The sequence below is a fragment of the Hyposmocoma kahamanoa genome, unplaced genomic scaffold, assembly GCF_003589595.1.
Source record: "Hyposmocoma kahamanoa isolate Upper Pololo Valley unplaced genomic scaffold, ASM358959v1 210, whole genome shotgun sequence".
In the NCBI taxonomy this organism is placed as follows: Eukaryota; Metazoa; Arthropoda; class Insecta; order Lepidoptera; family Cosmopterigidae; genus Hyposmocoma; species Hyposmocoma kahamanoa.
Window position 1 is genome coordinate 462,013 of NW_020653731.1, and position 18,014 is coordinate 480,026.

The window sequence follows — 18,014 nt, forward strand, 5'->3', positions numbered from 1 at the left end:
GCGTACATTTATTTCTCTCGTGAGTTTGGGTGTAATTTGTGGTTATCTATGTGCGTGATCATGGCACCCTCGATACAGGGTTTTCCTAGCGGGTCCAGGAATGTGTGCGTTATTATTATTATTTACTTTAATTTTCTCAGTCTGTTGGCTGGTTTGAACTGCACTTACGAATCGAAATCAAGTCAATACAATATGGCGTATGTCTATGTGGAGGGTGTGCTATAAAACTGACCCGACCGCACTAAATCCCCGGAGTGTTCTTCCTCTCCGTTGTAGGTGGGGGTACGGGTACGCTGTTGCACTCGTCCGCGCCCCCACCAGCGGCTGGCCGCGCCCTGCGCAGCCCCTCCTCGAGAAGGGAGACACATCGGTCCCCCGACTCCGAATGTGAGTGATCCCGGGCCCCTTTATGCTGGGCAACTGTGAAGTTCAGTGGCTGCTCCCCCAGCCCCCGCGGCGGATCTGATGGCAGGCTCCGCCGCAACACCTAACGCGCTTCCGCGCGGACTCTCCGAAGAGAGTCCCTTGGAGCGCCCACCACGGGCCAACCGCCCACGTTCGGCCGCGGAGGATAGGACGAGCGGCAACGACACACCGACACGTCTCTTCCCCCGCGGCCCCGCCGCCACTGCATCGTCGAAAGCGGTGCAGCCCCGCCAGAGTCGCGGAGGACAGGACGAACGGCAACGACACACCGACACGTCTCCCCCCCGCGACCCTCCTCCTCGCGCATCCGCGCGGTCCCGCTGACCAGACGAGCCCCGCGCGGAACGCCCTCCTCCTCGGGCCAGCCTACCACCATCGGCCGGCCCCGTGGGTTCCTCTTACCTTCACCGTGGGATGAAATCGACCACGGCTACTAGAGCCCCCCCTGCCACGACAAGGCGGGAACCCCTTCGGGGGGTGCTATAAAAGCCTACTTCGTCCTCTTCCATCTGCTTGAACTTTTTGACAATGCGGCCTGTATTTATTATTATTAAATAAAAGTAAGATGTTAATTTTGATATATTATTTTATATTTTTTAGTCGTAAGTCGACTAAACTTTCAGGTTATTTTTTTTTAAAGAAAAATTTATTTACTCGTAACTTAAATTATTTGCCAAGTTTTAATGAGATAGTAAACTTAACATTAATGCTGCTGTTCCGAAAGTTGTGAAACACCTTAATACTTACACCACTTCAAAAGAATCTAGGCAATTTAACATTATTTAAAACTTCCTAATCGAATTTGCAAAACTAAGTGCTCTGGTGGCAATTCCAAGTTTTTACATCTATAACGAAACTCGTGAGGCCTAGGATATTACCCTGTACGACACTCTATCAATCAGCATAGATATAGGAAAACCATAAGTAACCTCTATATTGGTGACTCATCATCATCATCCACAGCCCGACAACACCCACTGCTGGGTATTGGCCACCCGTCCTTGTGTAATGACACATAATGATGAATGCACCGTGATCCTGTGCTAGTCTCACCCGTCTACATCCCGCAACTTCGACGATGTCGTCTACTCACCTCATGGACAGTCACTATGGACAGGCGTGTAGCTTATCACCAGGCGCACGACTTGTTCGTCCCGTCGCTTTATAATATCTATAAAAAACATTCACACGGACACCAGCGACTGTAAATACTAAAATCTGTTTTTGTTGTTGTTTAAGAAAAACATTTTAAAATTTTCGTGTTTATGTTTTTTGTTGCAATGTCTACAGTAGGTACGAACCAGCTTTTTACGACACACGTAATATTCAAGCCACTTCAGGGACTTCTTTGCATAAAAATGTTTATATCTTGCTTACTGCTCATGGTACAAAGGAGATTTGGAATTTATTTATAGTGCCCACGACGGAGCTGAGAAAGTATAAGGCATTTGGGGTAAAATATGGTATGTTTGTTATGTATAGGTTTTATGAATTCATACTAATACAACATACACCCTATATTAACAATATAGATAGTCACTAAGTTCAAATTAGCCGTTGTTAGACTCCTACTTTTTTGAAGTCAGTTAATAAATATTAGACAACATCACATGCCTTGCTCTGATCTCAAAGTGAGTAACTAAAACACTTGTGTTAAGAAAATCGGAAACAACCACTGTACAAACAACCAGACCCGAGACAATATAGAGAAGTTAGCTCTTCTACATTGATCCGGCTGGGGATCGAACCCGGTACCTCATTGATGATGACACCATGAAAACCAGAGTGCAAGCCACTCGACCATGGACGTTGTCGGAAATATTTGAAATAAAAGAAAAAATCTTGAGTTGTCAATTTCTCGAAAGTTACCAAAATACAAATGCTATAGTTATGACAAGGAAGGCAGGATGGAAACGGCTATGCTCGAAGTTTCACTGCGATATCGAATCAGTAATGAGGATATCAGTAAAAGAATTAGAATAACCGACGTAGCCCAAAGAATTGCAAAACTTAGAGAGCGCTGAGGCAGCGATACGTAATTGCGAAATTGCGTTCGTTTGATCCGTTACAGTATCGTTATTACTAAAGATTTAGTTATGAAATTAAGGTGTAAGATATTTAAGGATTCATTCTATAAATCGTACTCTTTAGAAATACGGTTATTTGTAGTTTCATCTATAGAAAAAAAATCCGAAGTTACCTCTAAAAAACAGTAACTTATCACAAAGACAAAGAATTTTTTTTTCCGAAATTACGTTTTTCGAATTTTCATTACACCGAAAACAGAATTATAACGGAATCGTTGTTCTTTCAGGACATGTTGGATGTTTATAGCAAAGACCCGATAAGGTTCGGTTTGGTTAGGTTAAAATAGGTTTAAAAGAAAAAAACATTTTCCTCTCAAAATTATTTTCGAGGTTATGAAAATTCAAGCAAACGTTATTTCTGGAAAATGTCATTTCGGTCTACTGAAAGGTAACCCTAAAAACAAAACAAACCCTTAGTACGATGTAAATACTTCACGGAAGGTCAACAGTTTCAGATTAATAACAAAACTACATCTTTTCTGTAACGTACCCATAATCTGTACATTTCAAAATGTGTATTTGTTTTAATTTTATTTATTATATTTATTTTAAATTGACTGCCTCCGTGGCCGAACGGTTACCATGCCGGACTGCCACGCAGAGGTCCCAGGTTCGATTCCCGGGCCGGGAGAAATATTTATATGGCCTACATTTATTTCTCTCGTGAGTTTGGGTGTAATTTGTGGTTGTCTATGTGTGTGTCCATAGCACCCGCGACACAGGGTTTCCCTAGTGCGGGGCTATGTTGAGTGTGTGCGTTATTATTATTATTATTATTTAATAATACGAAGGAAATACCTAAATTCGCACGCAGTCCGCCCCACGCTTCCCCCCTGACCGCTCTAGTCCTGCTTCAGCCGTCGGATGTGGAGGTTTTGTCGCTTGGGTTTACACATGGCTTTAAATAAACGTATGCCACACGCACACGTACACGGAGCGCATGGAATACCTAAAATCAATTAACGCCACTAACTCGCCCTCTTAAGTGGCATAAGGCGGGGCACATTGCTCGTAGAACAGATAGCCGACTATGGTGACTGCATATCGTCAGACGCAGCACAGGCAGACCATCCACAAGGTGGACCCATATCTGGTGAAGATTGTGGGAATCCATTGTTAGCAAGCAGCACAAGACTGGTCTTTCTGGCGTTCTTTGGGGGAGGTCTACATCCAGCAGAATCGTAACTTTTTTTTATAGCCACGCACTAGGGAAACCCTGTATCACGGGATATTTCTCGCGGCCTAGGATACGAAGCCAGGACTTCTGCGTAGCAGTCTAGCATGGTAACCGTTTGGCCACTGAGGCAGTTTACTAACTGCCTTCGTTGTGTGGAAATATGCCTTCAGTTTTTTTAATATTGTATGTTTCCTATCTCTGTCTAGGATGGCCGTCTCCGCTCCGGTGACATGCTCCTCCGCATCGGCGCAGTATCAGTGGTGGGGATGTGCGCGCGGCAAGCGGCGGCAGTACTGCGGCAGTGCGGCGTTTGTGTGCGGCTTTTAGTCGCTAGACCTGCGCTTGCGCCAGCCGCACCTGCCTATACAAGACAGCCGTCCCTTCAGGTCAGTTTCTCAAAAACGAAACCAGGTCTCGTTAATATTAAGTTATACATATATACGTGGTGAAATAAAAAGCTTATTTCAGTAAAAAAACAGCTAAATAAATGCAGAGCTAAATCAGAAAATTCCAAGTTCGAATCGAAGATGGTTCGTAAGGGATGACATCTATTAAGCGACATACTGTAAAACAGGAACAGTCTTAAAGAGTATATTTACTCGCTCATGGTTCAAGTAGAAACCAATTTGTAATTCAATTACAATATAAAGAATCTTATGCATATTAAACATTAAATGTAAAGTAACTTGCTAAAGATCCCACGTTGCTTCAACATATTACGCAAATACTTGTTTCATACGTAGACCACTTTTAGTTATACGATATTTTTGTTACACCCTCTATAATTTATACGGCTTTATCATTCATTTCCCTAATCGTCCTACCGGGATCGAAAGATCACGATCCTTCTGACTGATCCGTGTAATCAACATGGGCTGAATGTGACGACATTAAGGGCGTTAAGAACAGACATTTCGGCTGTGCGGTTTGCTCTTGCGGACAAGGATAATCTCTATGAAAAGATTGAATACAGTTAGCATCAAGGGCCGTTCAACTAGTAATTATCTTTACTGTATTTTCTTACAATTCGGCAAAAAGTCAGATGTACCTTTTAATGAAAGGTGGACTAAATGCGTACGGTAAACAAAGTGGAATGTATTTCCGGTTGTCTGTCTTTCCCTACAAACCACAATTTGGAGTGAGTGAAAAGCATTAGGCTAGAGTGAAGAGGCATTTTTTAGACTAACCCGAATAGAGGGTTATTTGTAAAATAAGTATATAGCTGTATAATAGCTCTACTGATTGTAGAGTGAAAGATTTCGTCCAGGGAAGTACTTACCTATTTCTGCTGCCAAGCGGTAATGTGTTCCGATTTGGAAAGGTAAGTAAGGGTGCTGGTGAAATTACAGGCATATGGACTTGTCAACTTATGTCTCAGGGTGATGGGCGCAGTGGCAGTGCCCCTGAGGGGTCTTTGCGATTTAAAGCTCTGAGTGCCACTGCAATTGCAATGGATAAACGTGTAGCTTCCCACCAGTCACGACGTGTTCGTCCCGTCATTTAGTGACATAAAAAATCTCTTTGGGCTACATTTACGACATTATAAATAACTTTTGTTCCATGACTGAATAATACATCAGATTTTACTTTCATTCAAAATGTGTATATTTAAATAGATTGCTCTAATGATAATTCTGTACGGTAACAAAAGAAAGCGTTAGCGTAAACACCTATCCGATGCAAGACGCAGGAGCGATGGTAGGGGTCGTCGGCGAGGGCGCTTGCACGTTTGAACTTCCTACACACATCGAGTATATAACCAGTAGATGCTACTTAACTACCAGATAAGATCCAAGTAATAAGAATAATCCATTTATTTCAGACTTACATTCATCCATAACGTTTGTTAGTAAAGAAAAATACTAAGCTTTTATTAGGTTTAAAATAATGAAATAAAACCAGCCAAAGTCAGGACAGCAGTGTGCCAGCGCATCCACCGCCCCAGCATTGGGGACTCCAAGCTTTCCGCCAATGTGCTCAGGATGCTGTTCTGAGACGCATGTGACGGAGTAGCGATGCACTACACTTTCGCATGATAGTGTAGAAATCGTCGGCATGTTTCTCAGCAAACATGGTTGACGCGCTACAGAAAGGTGGAAGTCGTAACAGCATCCTGAACGCATTGTTGTACTGGATGCGCAGTGCTTCTTACGTCCGCCGCGTCTAACTGACCCAAAGGTTGCACGTGTAAAAAGCCTGGCAATATGCTTTTAAAAGCATTACCCTTACTTCATCTGTACATCGTGCAAACCTCCGAGCCAACATATTGCAACGGACAGCCAGCGACCTGCGCTCCCTTTCCACATCGGCATTATCGTATAGGTCCTCGGTGACCCAGTGACCCAGATACTTAAATTGTTTTGTCTGCTTTAGAGGAGTGCCGCCTAGACCAATGGAAGGCACTATGGTATACGTTTAGGTACCTGCTTTAAATGCCGTGCACTCACTCTTCAGCGCATTGTATCTGAGCCCATGAGCCACCGCATAAGACTCACAAATCTTTAGCAGCCTGTGCAGGGCGCCGATAGATGGGCTCAAAAGCACCATGTCATCAGCGTAACATATATGATTAACGCAAGCCCCATCAATATGACAATCAATTTTCTTACTTCTGAGCTCACCCATCAGCCCGTCCAAGTACAGATTGAAGAGCAGCGGCGAACTCAAACCCCCCTGCCTAACTCCACACTCCAACCTGTACACATCCGATTGAGCACCCGCCCCGCTGTATTGTTTTGGTGGCTGTACCAGAATTTTAAAATTGCACTCAACTCCCATGGTGAACCAGTCTCACTCTCAAGCTTGTGCCATAGAGTGTTATATTGATTATGATTACGACATGATTATTTTATATAATTTAGATTTTTTTTGTTTTGTTTATTACTGTTTATTTTAATATTTTATCTTCAATTACATTGTTTTCATTATAATTGTATTAGATTAAGTAATATTGAAATAAATTTATCTTATCTTATCTTATCTTATCTTATCTTATCTTATCTTATCTTATCTTATCTTATATGAAATTAGTTCAAACGCCTTTGACAAGTCCAGATAACACACGTATATAGGCGTTTTACGGGTAGTATAGTGTTGGACAGTCTGCTTGAGACACAGGATAGCGCTTTCTGTGGACAATCCAGGCCGGAAACCGAATTGATTGTCATGTAAGTTAATTACTTTATCAAGGCGTTTATCAAGCAGACTATCCAACACCTTATCTATCACAGTAGCCAGAGATATGGGCCTGTAGTTAGACAAGTCAGAGGAATCTTCGGTTTTGTTCTTTATTACTGGTACAACCACCGTGTACATAAGATCATCGAGCAAGTAACTATGACTCAAACATGAGTTGAAAAACATGGCCAACACCTGCGGCAAGTGCTCTCTAGCGTACTTTCGGTGCTCTATGCTGAGCCCATCGTGACCGGGAGACTTTCCCCTCACCATTTTGTTTATAATGGAATGCACTTCACGGGGTAAGAACCTTATACGTAACTCACCCCTACCACACTCTACATCGGGCACCCGCTGCACGGACGAAAGTGGCAACCTAACCTTGAAATGACACCGGAATGCATTCGCTATTTGACTGGAATCATGTACACCACTAACACTCACAGGAAGACTTGGTTTTTGATTTAAATTTTTTGATGTAATTGTAATTAAAAAATGTCAGTCAAATGTTTTTTTTGTGACTTCAAGTAACGGGACTACGTGCCTATAATTTCACCAGCATCTTCAAAACCGGAACGCAATTCTCACATTACTCTCTTAAACGTTTTGTTTAAGTTTTGTAAAAAGTAATTGAACAAAAGTTGTTGTTTATGATGCCAGTAATATGTCGTGCGAGGTTGTTGATATTTTACAAATAACTTCGTATATAGTCGATCACACTGTCGCCACACCCCGGACACTCCATGCAACAGTCGAAAATTATTTACCTACTACTACTACATACAGCAAGGCGCTATCTACACACGCGCAAATGTGTGCGTGAAGTGGCAGGGTTACCCATCACTTTCTTGCACTATTACGTTACGTGATCAGAGCGGCAACATAGCGAAAATGCTAACGCAAATCTATTATCTATGATTCAATTACATAATAGAATATAGAATCCTAATAATTATACATGTCTATTAGGTATATTTATTTCAAAAATATATTAAAAGCACTTAAAATGTTATATTTCGGACATGTACTTTTAAGTAAGGTAACTAAGGTACATGAAATTGCTTGTCCAAGTTTAGTTAATAATTAGATATATTCACTACCTACGTAATATTTATCGGCAATACGAATAGAAAATTCGCGAAGTCATGGCGTCTCATTATGTTGATATAATAAATCTGTATTTTTTATACATACATATATTACTCTGCAGTAAATAAACGAAGAAAACAATAACTGAATGAGTCCCAGACATAAGTTGTTTTACATTCGTTTCATTTATCGGAAAATGATGACAAACAGCCGTACACAGCACAATTCACGACTATTATAAATAGTAACGTAAAATGATGTTTTATATTAACGTACAAGTTTCGTAATTAGTAAATGAAAACTATATTCAAATATCAAAGCCGTCTTCGCGCGAAAACGGCTCGCCGGCGGCCTTGTTGTCGTTCAGTCAATGTGACCGGCAATTTGCGGGGCGTGGTGCAGTATTTAAAATTAGGGAGGGGCGGAGAGTGTCCGTTCTCTTTATTTTGCTTTTAGGAGTCGCCACTCGCGTCCCACAATCTGCGCGCTTAAAATTAATATGAATAAAAAAGAATAGGCACAGAAAATTTGATATAGATGCAACGTTGACATGCGCCCGATGGCGACAGACGGGGCAGCGGGCAGAACGGCGTGTTCTTAAGCCTCTGGGCAATTTTCAAGTTTTTTGACAAAAATTAATTTACATTGAACATTGACGTTCGTCCGCTCATTAAGTTTCGTATTAATTCAGAAATACTTTGAAGGAGCTAATTGATGTGCATTGTTGTCAATGGTGTCGTGCTGATAAAATGTATGGAATGTTTATGGCATAATTTTACGAAACAATTCGGAATTTGTTTTTTAAAATGAAATCTGACATTTGAATTCTTTAAAAATGAAATCTAATACGATCGTCACTAATAGGATCGTTGGCTAGCACAACTTTTACTTTCGGCAAACTCGCGTTAAAACTCAATGCCAAACAAAGCAGTTGCAAAGCAACTGTGATTGTGATAATATATAGTTTTGACCTGACTTTGGGTTTTGGATATTGATACTGCAATACTGTCGACCCTTGCTCGTTAATTTGGACTTTGTTTACGCCTTTTGTTGCGGATTTCGTTGACATGACCAAACGTACGCAAAGAACAGTTTTAAATAGTCAGACACGTGAGTTCCTTATGCGATTCGCATTTGTTTATTTTTTTTGGATAATGAATTGAGACTTCACGTCACTATTGTAATTTGTCAAAACTGATATCATAGTGTGCCGGTAGTTTAATAATTATAGGGCATCGAGTATATGACGAAACGTAATTTAATTTATTTGAAATCTATTCTGTCATGATTGGGACAACTGCGCTCCGATTGGCCAGCGCGAATTCGAAACAATTGACGGGTGTCGTCAATTGTCTCACTTGAAAACGACCAGTTAACTTGAGCTTTGCTAAAATGGACGAAAATGAAAAAATTACATATTTAATTACCGACGAAATATTTCTTTTGTAATTAGATGCTTTGCTGTTTTTCCCACACCACCGAATGGCACAGCCCCCATTGTTAGATATATTATCTTTATTATAACAAATACAGAATATTTTTGGAATATACGGAGACGTACACACAGGTCAGTTGTGACGCTGTATTATTTCAGCTTTCTAATTTGTGATTTCAGTGCAAACGAGAGTTAATATTTAAAAGTTATATAAGGCCCATTGGCCTGTTGAGTTGCCAGGGAGGATGGCCCTCCATTTCTGGTTATATACTCGATGGTTGAGAATAAAATTTTTTTTATGAAAAAATAAATAAGTGATAAACATAACATTACTACGAGGAATAAGAAAATAGCAGGCTGTGCTTGACAGTCGTCTTCACAAATTCATGAGGCAATGTATCCGTTTCTATAATAAGATTCCGGTTGATATTCAACATCTTCCATTTAGTTACGAGTTATAATATAACTATGTACAGTTTCTGCGTACTTGGATGGCAAAAATAAATGGTAGTGACCCGTATTGTTCTTGCAATTTTATATGTAATAAATAAATTTATTACATGTAAAATTGAGAACCTATGTATGTGAAGAAGTCGGTCAAAAATAAAATAGCCTTTACAAAACACTATCTATTTTCGACCCCATCCATTTTCCCCGGATATCCGTGGCGGTTAACCCAACTCCAGTAGTGTTTTACATGGACGTGTTTCGAAAACGCTACGGTTTTAAGCAATTGTAATATGAAATACATAACTTACGTGAGGCAGCTGAAAAGTAATCTCTTTTGACTATTTTCAATTAAAAAATGATACAGGCTACCGTTATATCGATATCTCATAGATGGCGCTACGGCTAAAAAGTCGTTGAAAAACCAAATACAAAGATACGAAGCAAGCACATGGAGAAATTCGTGAGGTCCGCTGGTTCGTTCCGTGGCTAAGTTGGTATAGCGTCTGTCACAGTATCAAGAAGACGTCGGTTCGAATCCGGCTGGATCGAAGGAATTTTTTCTGAGTGTTCGATCTTTGTATTAATAATTATAACAAACTATAGTCCATTTCAATAGGGATGATTCCGGTGACGTTTGAAATTTGAAGTTTCTAGAGATGTAGTAATGTAAATTCGCATGCAAAAAAATCGATTTAAATATCTTATCGAGATAATTTGTAACGAAGAGGGAATCGGTTTACAGAAAATAATTTAAGAACAACTAATGAACAAACTTATGATGTAAATATCTATGGATAAATATTTCGTTTTACACATTAAGTAATTAGGGTAATTTATGTTGTGTCTATCCCTAAAAACTACACAGCCAAACAAAAAGTCAACAATAAAGCATAAAATCAACAGTAACGTAACGGAATTTGAACAATTACTCCAAAAACATCATACAAAGCTAAAAACAAAGTAAAACTCGCTAACAAGGTATGTAAATGCCTCGTATTAACGAAAGTTATACAAAAACAGACTCGATTTATTGATTCTGTGGTGTAAATCTCTATGGATAAATAATCCGTTTTACGCATCAAGCAGTTGGTGTAATTTATTTTTATATATATTATTTCATTTTCTGTCTACATAATATACCACAATTTTTACTTAAAATTACAACAAATATTGTTTGATTTTGGTACATTAAAACTTATTAAAAATTTACTAATTATTTTTGTAACCTGGTTGACAGATTATTTATCAATCATATGCGTAGAAACGTCAAAATTAGAAGTGTCACAGAACTCATCCCTATTGATAAATAATTGAATATCAATTCAATAAAAATTTAAATATTGTTATATTATTTAAAACTTTTTTTAACATATTATTAGGTATATATGTTTGTTAGACATGGACTAATAACTGGCGAAATTACAGGCATGTGGGACTTGTCAAGATAATATGTCTCACGGTGATGGGCGTGGTGGCAGATCTTGGTGATTTGATGCTTTGAGTGGCGCTGAAACTGTTATGGATAGACATGTCGCTTACCAACAGGCGCACGACTTGTTCGTTCCGTCACTTGGTATTAGAAAAAAAATGCTATATTAGATATAGATGTTTGACTGGCTCATAACATCTCAGTCAGCCTTGACTATGGAACCTGTGAATAGCTGGAAACGTTGGTTTGGTTTAAAGGAACAAATACGTATGTAAGAGCTTTACGCTTTCCGAGCTAGTCAGAACATGCGAGCTAAAACGTTCTATTCGGATTCGGATACGATATCGTTATCCAACAACGTTTACGGAGTTAGTCGGCGAATATAGATTATAAGAAAAATGAAAATCCTTATACATAAATACATTTTTAAGACTTCAAAGGGCAAAAATATGGGAATGCATTAGTTTTGCATTAAAATACATTAATAAAATTGAACGCAATCCAGACTTTATTTAAAATTAATAAGAGATTTCCATATTACATTCTTGCTTTGTAAACTACAGGACGTTTGGTAACTTTCATCTCTGAATAACGTTTGCAGTCTTTGCCGATCGAGAAGTTCGAGTAATCGTACGGGTGTGACGTCATTTCGGTTCGGTTTTGAATATGACAGTTTGACGTTCGATTCGGGTGTTGTGAGTAAAAATGAAAAGAAATCGGTCGACAATTGAGTTTTCGTAAGGTTATGATATGAATCTACCCCCAGAAAACAGTAAAAAGGAGGAAAATGCAGAACTTCGGGAGCATCCTACGGAGCGAAAAATACTCTCTACTGCAACTCATTCAGCAAGGAATAAAATCCAGGGGAATAGAGATTCTCGTTCTCCGTCCAACATTCTTCCGAAACAATTTATTCTCAAATAAGTAATACTCGACCAAATAAAAAAAATAATGTCAAGTATGAAGCTTCATTCCTATCATGCATCTTTTAATATGGTACATTATTTTATTTTTATTGTTATCTACCCAGGATGCTGCGAGAGGCCATTGAAATTAAAAAACATCCTAATTTCAACAGGGAAGATGGTTTCTCCGTACCACCAGTTTGGGATCCAGTATTTCTTCTAATGAAAAATCCCAAACAGGCATAAGACTGCAGTACTAATTAATATGTTTTAGTTTATTCTAATTTCTATTATTAATTAATAATAAATTGAAGTTAATAAAAATTCATTCAATAAAATAATTTGTAAAACTTAATGTAGCGTAAATTGGAATGTTTTCTTTGTAAAATTAAAAATAAGGTATTCAATTAATAACTATTGTAACTATAGTGAAAAAATAGGGTGGTTTGCATTAATATTAGACATAACTGGTTGAAGACTGTACCACCTCAGTCAACCGTGACCATGGGACCTGTAAAGGGCCCGAAACGTCGGTTTGTTTGAAAAAACCAATATACGCGATTTAAATCCGGAAAAATAGTTTCATTTCCTATGGTAGATTATTATTTATCTTACTTCAAGTAATTGTTTCGGATGGATGTCGAAAGCAGAACGAGAGTACAGGCCGCAGAAGACGTGGTCGTAGAAAATCCACATAGTTTCAAAAACAAAAAAGTACCACAGGACTATTCCGAGCCGAAACTTTACGGACTCAAGTAGCTATAGTGATAGCTGACCTCCGGTAGGAAATGGCACCTTAATAAGAAGAATAGAATATAACATGGGTGACAATTGACCTCAATTATCTCAGATCGCATACAGTCCGCCTGATGGAAAGCGGTTACAATCGCCTATGGACGCCTGCAACACCAGGTGCGTCACGAACGCGTTGCCAATTCTTTAGGACCCTTCTCAAACCCCTTTTGAAGGACTCCATGCTGCATTCATGCGGGAAAACTCCGACAGAGAGTTTATTCCATTGTATTTTTTATGATCGTTTCAAGTTTCATGCGTATCGTTTGAAAACCGACCCAGTAATTCCGTTGTACAATTGAGAGGATGCCAAATAATTATACCTTTAGATCTATTTGCCACTTTTATTGAAAACGGTTTATGGAAAGTGATTGCAGTCTAATAAACCTGATTTATCCCCTAATTTGCTACCCTTAGAGGTGGAATATTTTCTTCAAATTTAAATGGGACCAATGAGGTACCCTATTTCCAACAAAAAATAGATCAATGAAATCGGTTCTTATCCTATACCATTTAGAGGCCTAATCTCGCTTTTCCCTGTCAGCACGATGTTGCAAGCTTTTTTCGCTTAAACGATTTTAAGCTTCAAACTAAAAAGCAGTTTTCAAAATCTCTATCAATAACGCAGCTTTAAGAAAGCAGTATTAACGATGTTATTTCTAAAATGTATGTTGTGCTGGAAACTAAAAAAAACATCAATAAGATTATTTCGTTCTTTTATGCGATTGTAAATCTATTTTTGATATAAGCTTTTCAATGTAGGAAGAGGGAAAATGAGGAAAAACAGACTCGAACAAAGAAAGGCGCAATTTTCTGTCTCGTGTGTACAACGGACCTTAAATACATGATCTATTTCGAGACATGACGCTGGGGCTCCCGCACAATTCAGGGTGTAGATATTTCGTGACGTCACATAGACGTCATCAACTGGGTTTTTCACTTTGAAATTAGATTGGGAGGCTATTTTATAATTCATAATTTATTTATTTGTGTAAACGCAGGTTGTTTAAAAGTTGCAAAATACGTATTGAAGATACACAGATTTATCTAGATTCAACATTTTTTTAAATAATACCACAATGACATGGGCATGCACAAATGTATTTAATCAGTCAGTAATTTAAGCGTGGTGGTAGTTACTTGGGTAAATTCTAGTGATAATAAATTGTAAAATATATCTAATTATTACCAGAAAAATTGAACACTAAGAAAAAATTCCTTCGATCCGGTTGGATTTAAACCAACGTCTTCCAACAAACCGTGCCATATGTTATGTCAAATAAACCACGGGACGCACTAGCGGACATTATGAATTTTTCTGCGCTTATTTCAGGTCTTTGTTTTTAGTTTTTAACGACGTTTTTGCCGTAGATCCATCTGTGAGAAATCTATGAAAGTTTTTATTCACTCACCCTCAGTTACCTTTACAGCGATAAGAGATGTCGCTTTTATAATTGTAATTTATAAGTTTTATTGAATGTCATCACGTTTGACTACCATGATATTCAATTATTCTTGTGAAATTATTCCACTAGTTTGTTAAGCTCTGTATACATTAATTCCATGGTTTTGTCGTTGAAATGTTGAAAAAAGATATTCTATTATATCGACTGGATAACCATAGATATAGAAACTATGGGGATAACCCGTCCAGACCTGCAGCGGAACCTGGCGTAAAGAACGAAATGCTCGATAAGATGACCTTTTCGTTGACTTGAAGGCAAGAATTTGGAGGGCAGGGTGGATCCAAAAAGTAAGGTGCTGCAGGAGATGAAGGGTGCTTGCTCTCAAGGGCGGTTACAGTGTCAGGGTTGTCAGGTGAGATGACGTCGTGGGAGAAGAGAAGCTGTGCTGCACCTTTGAGATCTCCGTCGCTAATTTTGTTCTCAATCCTTCTGGATAATATCAGGGGAACTACGAGAAGAAACGGAGGAATGGAGTGGGGGACAAGAGCAGTTGTTTTTAATTTTTTATGTCAGGGTGGAACCGCCGTCAGCCGAGACATTGAGTATCTTGTAGGCAAAGGACAGGAGATGTTGCCAACTGTCAGGTTCATTGTGTTTGACGCAATTTTGCAGGGCGAGGGAAAGAGCATTAGCGACGGAGATCCTAGCACCTCGTGGAATCCTTTTTATTGCTGGTGTATGACGCTTGTGCTCACTGAGTAGGATGTGGAATGGAGTATTTTGTGCTGATTATGTGGTGGGGAGTGACGGGAGAGGAGAGAAACCACGCACTCTGTGTATCTCGGACTTATTTAAAAACTAAAATTTCCAAACGGCTAAAAAAACACATATTATAAAGATTATGAAAAAGAAAACACTTAACAGCCAACAAAGCACAACATACACAAAACACTCAAATCACTTTTAAACATGAATAATAACACAAAACATAAAAATAAGCTTCAGAAAAAATTTGCAGTTTGCAAGACAGGTGACAAGTTAAAGAAATTAAGTTAATAAATTAAATTAATAACAAGAGCGAAGTTAAAGAAATTGACATTCTTATATTAGCGTCACAAAACATTTATGAAAATTTAATTTTTGAGAGGAATAGTTACATTTTAATGGAAAGTAGCGGTAAACATACCATTAAAACGAGGAATAAAAATAAACCGACTGTTCTTGTCAGTCGTCTTCATAAAGTCACAAAATTCATCTACGGGGCAATGTATACACTTCTGTAATGAAATAAGATTCCGGTTGATATTCAAAATTTGCCACTTTGCCTGCCTCCGTGGCCGAACTGTTACCATGCCGGAGTGCTACGCAGAGGTCCCAGGTTCGATTCCCGGGCCGGGAGAAATATTTGTATGGCCTACATTTAATTCTCTCGTGAGTTTGGGTGTAATTTGTGGTTGTCTATGTGTGTGCCCATGGCACCCGCGACACAGGGTTTCCCTAGTGCGGGGCTATGTTGAGTGTGTGCGTTATTTATTTATTTATTTACTTACTAGGTTATATACAGCTTCTGCGCACTTGGATGACGATGTTCCATGGTAGTGACCCGTTTTGCTCTTGCAGGTTGTCTGGATCTGAAATAAACATTGTAAGTGATAAATATGTACAAATGTATATTTCGACGCCACTTACGTAAAGTATCGTATGTCGAAATTGCCAAGTTTACAGGGGAGTGTTTTAAAGTTCTCCGTTTCATTTGGCAAAGCTTGTTACTCACATAGAGTGATCATCTAATAGATCATCTAACCGATATCTAGGATTTTATGATACTCAACGTGTGTTACGAGATTTGCCGAACAAAAGTGAGAAATCTAAAGTCACGTGTTATGCTTATTTCAGTGAGTTCAGAACTTTAAAAGGCTCCCCTGTAAACTTGGCAATTTTAACATACGATACTTTACGTGGGAGGGGCGATTTACGAAGAGCAAGCCCTAGAATTTCTTACTCATTCTTCTCAGTGGACTCAGCCTTACGAATGAGTAGCAATAGATCTCCTTGTGAAAGAGTTCGTCCAGGGAAGTACTGTCACCTTACCTATTTCCGCCGCCAAGCAATAATGTGAGCATTACTGCGTTCTGTTTTGGAAGGGTAAGGGTGCTTGTTGAATTACAGGCATATAAAAAACCAGTGTTATATTTCTTTGGCCCAGTAAGTAGCCACCTCTATGCCCCTATATGTTGCTTTTGGCAGCTCTTCGCGGGTGCTGCTGGTTGGACACGGGACATAAGAGCAAATGAGACATACTTCCAGTGTTTCAATGAGTCATTCACTCCAAACCCTACAGATTTCCTAGTAAAGATTTATATTCCATCTCTAGAGTTTTGACAGTGAGACAACTCTTTGTGCTTCGTGCAGTTATATGGAAACACCCTTTGGTACCACTGGCTGACCCTTCCAAAAGGAAAAAAACGCACAGTCTGTCCCGTCCCCCCACACAAAACAACGTTTTCATCTCGACAGTATCATATATCCAGCTCCATAATATACAACCGTGTTAACAACATTTTGAACATTAACAATTTAAATAAATTTGAGGTTAAACATACTTTGTCAAATTGGCTTTTAAATCTGAACTACGATGATACAGAAATTCTACTACCAAACAGCACTTAATCACTCACTTACACCCACATACACAAATTCTCACACTCACTCATCCACACTCACTCCCACACACACACCCACACGTTCACCCACACACGCTCCAACATACACACCCACTGACACTCACACTCGAATAGACTCACACCATTATACACACACACACACACACACATACATAAACACACTTACCTAATTCCTTTGTATTTTACTGGTAATCTAGTTTGTAATATTTCAAACCTTGCCCCTTTATAGTACCAATGCCTAAATATCTGTTAATGTAATTTTTACTCCAATAGCTCAATTTATGTGGCCGGACATTTCCAAGATATAGGCATGTGCCTAGTTTGGATGATCAGAGTTTGAACAAATCACTTTGTACAACTAGTATTTAATTACCATTTATCTCAATTTTGTCATACAATTATTATTACTTTGTGTGGTGGATCCGCAATCACAATAGTTTTGTGTCGGGTTGATATATCTCCAATTCGCCATATTATCTCATCATCCGCCAACTTTGACAACTCGTGTCCGGGGGAAGATTTTCGGTTGGGGTAAAAAAAAGGAAAACAGTAATGCTCACAGCGCACAATGCTGCAGTTTGTATGGCACCGCGGAAAATATTATATTTTTATAGGTAAAACAAGACTATTGGTTTTTTAGTTAATAATTAATATTTATTAGATTATTATTATTATATGTTTTGTTTTGAGGCCAGTTAGTAAATGTCTTCTCAAATCCAAGATGGCAGTCGGTGGCAGCTATAATTTATAAAATCTAATCAAGGCAGACAATAAATCGATTAAGTGATATAAGCAGCGGTCGATGGCGGTAAAAAGATATAACTTTAAATATATAAAATATTGGTCTTAAATTAAGCGTTCTTTAAAACGTAAAATTGAAATATTGCAAAGATAAAATCCTTTCACTTATTATACGTAGCGAAAAGATTACATTTCCAAGCATTGTAAACAAACCCA

The 18,014-nt window shown here is 38.8% G+C and overlaps 1 protein-coding gene across 1 annotated transcript in view; it reads left to right on the forward strand.

Moving 5' to 3' along the window:
* The window catches only part of LOC113227331 (patj homolog), a 195,665-nt gene that overhangs the window by 75,104 nt on the left and 102,547 nt on the right, over positions 1-18,014 (forward strand). Inside the window, exon 3 of the mRNA XM_026460224.1 lies at positions 3,897-4,076. Coding sequence (XP_026316009.1) covers positions 3,897-4,076 — 180 coding nt within the window. The remainder of the gene's footprint in view (positions 1-3,896; positions 4,077-18,014) is intronic.